Genomic DNA, 9174 nt, shown 5'->3' with positions numbered 1-9174 from the left:
GATTACCAAATTTTACAAATTTATTTTTCCATTTTATACAGTTAAACTTCACAATTCAATAATAATGCTATAGCATTTCCTAGGAATAAGTTTTAAAACAAATAAATTCATAAAAGAGAAAAGATGAAATGATCGAATACGGTGAAATTACTCCAAATCAAATGGAAAGCAACTGATCACCTTGTTTACAATTATTATTCAAAAAGTTTCAGTAACCGTTAAACATTCGATCATTTTTCATGAGACTCAACATTGAAAACACTCTCATTCAAGACAATTTATATCCTTTAGCTGGATACCGCGAAAAAGATGTGAATGCTAAATTTGTTTCAGTTATGAAACCAATTGAACAAGACGTTTTACAAATTCAAGCTGCTCTTCTTCTCCACAACATCCCACTTTTCATCGTGTTGGCTATTGGCTTCATCGGGTATTTCTTCTTAGCGTATCTACTTTCAAAAACATTCCCATCACTTGTTTCAGCAGTTATTCTTGTTCCAACATTCCATTTATTCTATTGCTTAGGTGGTATGAAATATCTTCGTAAGCTATACTTAGCAAAATTACCAGAGCTTGCTGCTGATAACAAAAGACGTGTACGTAGTCTTGAAGAAATCGTTCCATATTTTGCACCTTTACTTAAGTGGGGATGGAGAGTTGCTTTCTTTGTTTACCGCACATATCTTTGCCCAAATATTGTTGATACATCAGCTCTCATCATCTGTTCAATAATTATTGGATGTATTTTCAAGCTCATCAACTTCTTTATTTTAATGCTCATTCTCGTTATTTTTGCCCTTGCTATCCCAGCTATTCTTACAATGACTCCTGCTGGTGATTTCATCGAAAAATACATAAATGATTTAAAGGCCAAAAGAGCTCAAAAAGATGAAAAGAAAGAAGAACCAAAATCTGAAGTAAAGAAAGAAGAACCAAAGTCTGAAGAAAAGAAGGAAGAAGAAAAGAAAGAAGAACCTAAGGAAGAAGAAAAGAAAGAAGAACCAAAAGAAGAAGCTAAAGAAGAACCAAAAGAATAACTTCCCTCATTTCATAACTAATAAAAAACAAATTTTTTTAAAATTTTTTGTTTTTGGGGCACCCCCACAAAATACGTTTTTTTCAAAGCCGATTTAAATTTCTTCTTTTAGAAGCATTTTTTCATGAACCCAAAGCGATTTCTAAGCTCAAGTTATAGAAATCAAATAGATCATAAGTTAAATCGCTTGGTGTTAAGTTATCAGATAAATCAAAAACATTCAAAATATTCCAAAGAACCTCTGAAAAAAACTAACAAGATCCCTCGTCTTTCAGTGTTACCAAAATTACGTGAAGAAAATATTGATATGCAAGAAATAGCTTCATTAATATATCATGAAAAATGTAAAGATTTGGAATTACTACCTAATATTGCCGCAAAAAAGCGTTTTGTGGAGCAATTCATGAGCTCAATTTTCAAAAAATCATTGAAATTAAATGATCTTGGTTTAAATTCATATTGCATTAAATACATTATTCAAATATTACGAAACAACCCAAACTTTAATGTTTTGAGCCTGAGTTCCAATGTCCTTGGCGATGAAGGAACTAAAATACTTAGTGATTTTATGGCAACAAATCCCCCTATTATTTATCTTGACCTCCGATCTAATGCAATTGGAGCAAAAGGAACAATGTTATTGTTCGAATGTCTTGTTAAAAACACTCATCTTACTGAACTTGACATTAGTGCTGCAAATGGTGTTCAAAGAAACCGAGTTGACGTAAATGGATGCAAAAAACTCAGTGATTTATTAGCTCAAAACCAAACACTTTCACTGTTAAATATTTCATTATGTGGAATAACAGCTGAAGGCTGTGAACATATAGGGAATGCATTGACAAAAAATAATTCTCTTTCTGTTATTGATTTATCGTCCAATCAATTTGGTTCAATTGGTGTAAATTCTCTTTTTCAATATGATGGATCATTTGGCTCACTTGAAGTTTTAATCTTATCACGAAATTCCATTGGCAATGAAGCTTCTACAGCAATTTGTAAACAAATTGCTCAATCCAAAACAATAAAATCCATTGATTTAAGTTACAATTTATTGGGCACCCCATTTCTAAAGTCACTTTTAGGGGTATCCCAAAACGGATTAAAACTTCAAAAACTTTCTCTCTCCCATAATAATTTTGATCAAGAAAGTGTGTTCTTTTTTCATTCTCTTATTCTTAATACTAAAAGTCTCAAATATTTAAACATATCCAAAAATAAACTCAAAGATAATAGTTTAATTGGTTCAGCCCTTAAATCAAATACTACTCTAATTTCTCTTGACCTATCAAACACAGAAATTGGTGATGAGGCAGGATTATCTTTAGCAGAAGCAATCAATAATCATCCTTCACTTCAAAAACTCTATTTGGACGATAATCTCCTTACTGACAAAAGCGGCGTCGACATTGCAAATTCACTTCTTAATAACAAATATCTTATTACTTTATCACTATCCAATAATGAGCTAAATGATCAAACTGCTGAGTCATTACTTCATTCTCTTAAAGCCAATTGCATTATCTCTGATCTTAACATTGATAACAATGATTTTAGTTCACGTTCATATATTAATCTTTCCAAATGTATTGATCAACATAAACGAAAGATTAGTTCCAACATCATTGAACTTGCGAACAATCACATAAATTATCTTAAAGAAGAAGAAAATCGTCTTTACAAATGTCGAAATGACATTAAAACGCGACGAAATGAAGTTGAAAGTGCACAAAAAGAACAAAAAGTTAAAGAACAACAACTTAAAGACACCAAAATCCTAAAAGAAACCGAACTCGAAGAGAAAGAGAAACATTATGAAGAAGTGAAAATCAAACGAATCGAAATATATGAATTAAATCGGAAAAAAGAACTCGAATTTAAGACAACGAAAAACGAATTAGAAAAAAGACAAAAAGATGCAATAAATGAACTAAGTAAAATTTCGATGAAAAGAACGCGAATAAAAAATGCATTAACAAAGAAAACATCAGAAATTAAAGAGGAACAAGAAAAGAAAAGGAAAGAATTGGACACATTACGAAAGAAAATCGAAGAAACAAAAGATTTGATACGAATAAACATACAAGAAATAATGGAAATGAAAAAGAATAATGAAGAAGTTTATGAAGCTGAAGTGAAGAAGACAAGAAAAAGAAAAAGAAAAAAAGTAAAACAATAATTTGTTTGTAAATATAATATAAAATAATGTTTTGTTTTTATGGTTTCCATATTAAAGTTGTTGAAATTTAATTTTGAGGCTTTACGCTTAAGAGGATTTATTATAACATTTCGCAATGAAATCGATTTAATGTCGAACAAATTGGAGATGATGAAATAACCGTTAATTTCCGAACGTTTACAATTCAAATCATGTCGTTAAAATCCAAAATTATCAACCAATGCAAAATTGCTATTAAATCAAAAAATGCATTCCAACTTATTTTGCCGGATATAAAATGTACCACAGAAAATGGTATTCTTTTTATTTTTCATTTTTATAATATGAATTTAATTCAAAATTTTATTAAAACAGAATCAAATACCAAAAGCAAAGGTGATCCACTGTTACCACCATTTGATTCAAACCTTCATGTTTGTGATCTTCTTGATGGAGCAAATCATCATATTTTAATAAATAAATTCATGCAAAAACCAGGTCACATAGTTATCTCTTCGCGAGATAAGAATGGAGTGCAAGGCGACAAACTTAATTCAACTGATTTTCATGCATTTTCAAAAATTCTTACTGAATTTAATGGAAGAGGATTTGCTTACTATAACTCTGGTAAAGAGTCTGGATGTTCCCAATTACATAAACACCTTCAGTTTATTCCTGATATGAAAGGACCAGTTTTTGATGCCATGGCATCCAACATCAAACTTCCTTTTTTATATCATTCAACACATATCAAAGACTATAAACCAACGACAATAGAAGATGCGTACAATGAGCTTCTAGAAACGGCTTCTTTTGATGATGAGCATTCTGCATATAATTTGATACTTTCCAAAAATTCTGTTGTTTATGTGCCACGAATTTCAGCCATGACAAAGGACGATATTTTGGTAAATTCTGTTTCTCTCACTGGTAATTTATGTGTTTGGGGATGGCATCTGCCTAAAAACCCACTCAAAATTCTTAGCGAAGTTACTTTTCCTTGTAAGAAAATATAAAGTAAATAAACATTAAACTTTATAATAAAATATTACATCTACACAATTCATATTTTTCATACTTATAAGTTTTTGGCCCTATAAATCCAATCTGTGTTAATGTAGTGTAATTTGATCATGTTTAAACTTCGTTTTTAAAGTTAAATTTGTACGAAAAGAATCTGGATGTCAAATTGATATCTAAAAGTTTCGATTGTTTAGATGTAACTAACCTCATCTCAAAATCTAAACTCTAAAAATGTCTATAGCGAAATGAGAGCTAATGTTTATTCATAAAATTTCTCATAGTTCGGTGTCTTTTTCTTCAACATAGTTTCCTTCACTGCTTTCTTTAATCTTTCTTTTACGAATTACTAAAAATAGAATTAAAATAACTATTAATATTACAGCAACAGGAACACATATTCCAACAGCTATTGCAACAGTATTATCATCATTATCTTCGAAATTACTTATTTCAATGAAATGTTATCATAAGAAAAACTGAAATACGAATAAAACTCAGTAATTATTGAATCATAATAAGAGATTTGTGTATCTATATATGTATATTCTTGATTAATTTGAGAAAGTGTTAATGTATTTGTTATGAAAACTGTTTCTGTAATTGTATTTGTAATTGAAAATGAATTAATAATTGTTATAGAGTGTATAAATGTTAAATCAGCTTGTTGCGAATGATAAAATGTGCTTGATTGCGAAAATGTATTTGAATATGTATTTGATTGTGTAAAAGATTGAGTTGGCCATGGGGAACATCCATCAAAGGTATTCCCTTTGTATGCTTCAAGTGATCCAAACTTGTCACTTTCATATGAATTTGGTGTCATTACATATACTGCCGGAACTGATGTGAAGGCATCTGATGAAATTGATGGTTCTTTGTCACCATAATAATATATACAATTCAATTTGAAACATTGAGAAAATGCATTTTTTTTCAATTGAAGTAACAGAAGATGGAATAATAATACGCATTAGTGAGTTACATTGATAAAATAAACTACTTTCGATTGTAGTAACATAAGATGGAATTGAAATAGCTGTGAATTTATAACAACGATAAAATGCATATTGTCCAATTGAAGTAACAGAAGATGGAATTACAATATTTGGTAATGATTTACATTCAGCAAATGCAAATGTTCCTAATGAAGTGACTGAATATGGTAATGAAAAATTTTCTAATGCAGTACAGGCTCGAAATGCAGAATCTTTAATTATTGTTACACTTCCAATTATTGCAGTATGTAATGAAACGCATCCTGCAAAAGAAAAGTTACCAATAATATTTACCTTTTCCCCAATTTCGACATATAATAATGAACCCCAATCCTTAAAAACTTCAGATGGAATTTCACTAACATTGCTATCGATGATAATATGTGTTATAATTATCTTTATTTTTAGTTGCTTCTTCAAATCCATTAGAATCATAAATAATAAAGGTACCATTTTCGTATAGTATACTATATGAGATAAATGCATTAAAAACATAACGCTAAATTTAATATCATCTAAAATAATAAATTATCTCCCAAAAACAATCATTCAAATATTGAATATACAAGTATTCAAATCAGATGCGGTTAAATGTGTTTGAACTTTTTGAGAAGTTTAAGTTTTACAAAAAAGAAGTGTGGCACAATTTTTCGAAACCACTTTTGTTCCAGAAATTTTCATTCTTAAGCCCAAAAGAGAGCTTTCCAAAAAATTAGCAAAACAAACAAAGTCAAACCACTCATCTTTTTTTACTTCTTATATGACCATTTATTGATTTTTGCCATTTTGAGCCTCAAATACTCACACGCACCAAATTCTTTATTTTATTCAATTTATTATCATAAGTATATTCTAAACTAAAAACATATGTAATCCAGCATTTTTTTATACTTGAAATTTTGATAAGTATTTGCCAGAGAAAATCCATAATGATCAATTCTCCATTTTATGTAAACTATTCAAATATGCATAAAGCTGTGATTCATCATAATAATTTGTAATATTAACATATATTTATGATTTAAATATATTTAAAAGATAATTTTAATCTTAATTATTAAATTTATGCTTTCATGAATTTTATGTTTAATATATTTATATTTTTTCGCTTTTGACATAATATTTTATTTTGTTTTATGATGTATCCTCCTCTTCGAGTTTTGATGTTATATATGTTTCTATAAGTGAAGCTTTTTGCGAAATATTTTCGTCGTAAGTTGAAAATGATGTAAAAAGTCCTTTATTTGGAAAAGCTTCTAGAAACAAATTCATGCACCTTTCTGAGAATACAATGTTGTATTCAGAAATTTGGATTATTTGATAAATTATATCCAATGCTTCAAGTATAACATCTTCATTTAGTATTTCGAGAATTTCAGAAACTAATGTTAAGATAGAAACTTTGTTTACATCAATCAATAAAAATTTTATCATGTCTTCGGTTGCATTGAAACATAATTCATGAATAATTTTTATGATAGCAACTTTACATTTTATTGTTCTGTATTGGAAGCATTTGATTATAGTGGCTATAAAATCTTCATTTATTAATTCAATTGTTAAGTCATGATTTACCTTTAGACAACTATGAAATGCATATGCTGCAGAAACAGCATTTTGTTCATCTTCTTTTTTCATGCTTTTTTCATGAAATATTAATGATTTTAATCTATCAATATCAAACAAATAATTACATTTGTATTTATTGTAAAGGGAAGATATTATTCTACATAAAGAAGGAATATTTTTCTGATTCATATCTTTCAATTTATTATTTATCATATCAAAATAACCAAGTTGATCAAATGCTTCATAATTTAAAGAATTCGTTTCAATAAGATGGCTTATAATATATGAAAATGATTGAGTTAAATCATCTTTATCGATTGTGATTGAAAAATCTTTGATGAGTACCAATAATTCACCACACGCATTTGATTCAATCGGATATTGGGTGATTAGTTGAAACAAATCAAAACAGCTGGATATAAGATCTCCATTTGATTTGCCTCTAATTATTTCTCGAAGTTCTGGAAAAGTCATATTTTCCAAAAAAAAGTTTATAGCAGGTTGAAATTTAGTGCAAAGTAAATTATAAATAAGGGTTATTATTTTGGCTAAATGTGTTTGATCTTTTTCTGTTCTTAACATTGTAATCAAATTGCCAATTAACGTTGGCTGACAAAACTCACTACAAAGATTGGGTGTCCTAGCTGTTAAAAGTGTAATACAATTAAGTGAAATTATTTTAAAATTTGTATTTTTGTCATTCTGGAGAAAAAATAATAAAATATCGGGAATATTGTTTATCTTAATATAATCAATACACCTTATTTCTGTTGTATACAGTAGATTCGATAATTGGTGAATGTATTCAATTGAATCATCATAATTATTATTTTGAAAATTTTCATTAATTAAACGAGACAAAGTTTGAGCTGTAGCTTCGGACGAAGGATCGATCTTATTCACATTCTCTTCATTAGTTCTATTATTCTTTCGAAGATTTTTAATTGTGTTTTGTTTCTTATAACCGATGTTCATTTCTTTATTAACGTACGGAAGTCACTTTTTCTAAATTATAAACTTTTGAAGACATTCTAAAATTTACTTAACGGTTTTGATAACAACACCATTCAAATTTTCAACCGAAAATTATCATCCTCGTTAAGTTTTGAGGGATTTATCAACAATATAATTTTAATTCAGCTTCACTCGACAATGTCAGGCTTCTCACCAACTATTTCTGACACGTCGAATTCTTTATCTCTGGAGAATCTGTTTTGCTGGTCAGTGAACAACCTTACATTGTAATCATCTACATCCCATAAGTTTATATTTAGTGCCAACGACTCTGGACTTTGCTTGTGTACCTGTACAAACCCATGCCTTGAGAAATTTCCTTGTTTGTGGAATAATCCTCCTTGAACAGCATGAATTCCAAGGAGTTCAGCAAACCTTTGTGAGTGTATCTTCATGATGTTCTGACCAATCCAAATTGCTCCAATGTATGGGTACGCGTCAGGAAATGCCTTTGTGATCCTTAATGCATTGTAAAGTTTAAAATCAAAGCGACGACTGATTCCATTCCTACGTGTGAAGTACATCTGTTGTAGGTCACGGAGAGTACATAGCTGTGGTGGCCACTCGCTTTTTGGTACAAATCCAAGTTCATGTCTATGAGTTAGTGAGTTCGAAAAGACCGAAAATTCCACTGTTAAAAAGAGGAAATCCCGGTGGAAACATACGGCTTAATTATAGGTGCAAATGGTTGAAAACCAGTGAAAAATTGAAAAGGAATTACTTGGAATCTTTGAAAAACAAAAGGTCTTGGTTGTGAAATTTGTACAGGTTGGGGCTCTTCTCGTTGTTGAACTTCTTCTGGTTTGTTTTGATTTTTATTTTGATCTTGCTCTTCATTTGATTCTGATTTTGAAAATAGTGATGGCATTTGGAATTTACGAAGCTCTGGACATGTAGTAAATATGTCGGGAAATTGATTTACAAGGGGGTTCTCAACTTTTGGAACGAAAGATGATGAATTTAAATTGGATGGCGCGAACTTTTGTTGACCAACTTTCTGTGGCGGAAGGTGCATATCACCTCCAAGAGACATGAAGCGCCTTGATGATGCAGGTTCTTCGGGTTGTTTGTTCATTTTGAAGCTTCAACCAATTTTTCGGTTTTTTCGTTATATTGAAAAAGTGATTAAAACGATCGTCAATTCAATTCCACTTTTGTTCCCACTTAACAAAAATTGACAGTAATAGCCAGAAATGATTGAATAAAAATTTTTATCTAGGAAATAATTTCATCTACTCATTCCGTATAAAATTTCCCAATGTTTTTTTGTGAAAATAAAATTTTAAAAACTGAAGTTCCAAAAAAACTTCATGATCAAAGAAGGATTTCAATAAAATGAGGTTTTGAATTTTGTAAATTATAATTCAGAATTGAAAGAC

The 9174-nt window shown here is 29.6% G+C and overlaps 4 protein-coding genes across 4 annotated transcripts; 2 read left to right on the top strand and 2 right to left on the bottom strand.

The window, feature by feature from the left end:
- Window positions 1-239: 239 nt before the first annotated feature.
- On the top strand, window positions 240-1037 carry GO595_009073 (uncharacterized protein; the record flags this gene model as incomplete). Its single annotated transcript, XM_067922718.1, has 1 exon — window positions 240-1037. One exon carries the CDS (start codon window positions 240-242, stop codon window positions 1035-1037), a length of 798 nt encoding a protein of 265 aa, XP_067770858.1.
- Window positions 1038-1604: 567 nt separating this feature from the next.
- Window positions 1605-3215, top strand: GO595_009072 (Leucine Rich Repeat family protein; the record flags this gene model as incomplete). The annotated part of the gene is made up of 1 exon (XM_067922717.1): window positions 1605-3215. The coding sequence occupies one exon, from the start codon at window positions 1605-1607 to the stop codon at window positions 3213-3215; it is 1611 nt and encodes a 536-aa protein (XP_067770857.1).
- Window positions 3216-7923: 4708 nt separating this feature from the next.
- GO595_009071 (uncharacterized protein) lies at window positions 7924-8319 on the bottom strand (the record flags this gene model as incomplete). The annotated part of the gene is made up of 1 exon (XM_067922716.1): window positions 7924-8319. One exon carries the CDS (start codon window positions 8317-8319, stop codon window positions 7924-7926), a length of 396 nt encoding a protein of 131 aa, XP_067770856.1.
- Window positions 8320-8429: 110 nt separating this feature from the next.
- On the bottom strand, window positions 8430-8870 carry GO595_009070 (uncharacterized protein; the record flags this gene model as incomplete). The annotated part of the gene is made up of 1 exon (XM_067922715.1): window positions 8430-8870. The coding sequence occupies one exon, from the start codon at window positions 8868-8870 to the stop codon at window positions 8430-8432; it is 441 nt and encodes a 146-aa protein (XP_067770855.1).
- Between the last annotated feature and the right edge of the window lie 304 nt (window positions 8871-9174).

The sequence above is a fragment of the Histomonas meleagridis genome (genome assembly GCF_020186115.1).
Source record: "Histomonas meleagridis strain 2922-C6/04-10x chromosome Unknown contig_82, whole genome shotgun sequence".
NCBI lineage: Eukaryota > Parabasalia > Tritrichomonadida > Dientamoebidae > Histomonas > Histomonas meleagridis.
The sequence above is the reverse complement of the archived record's forward strand: the minus strand, read 5'-3'. Positions and strand labels throughout refer to the sequence as shown.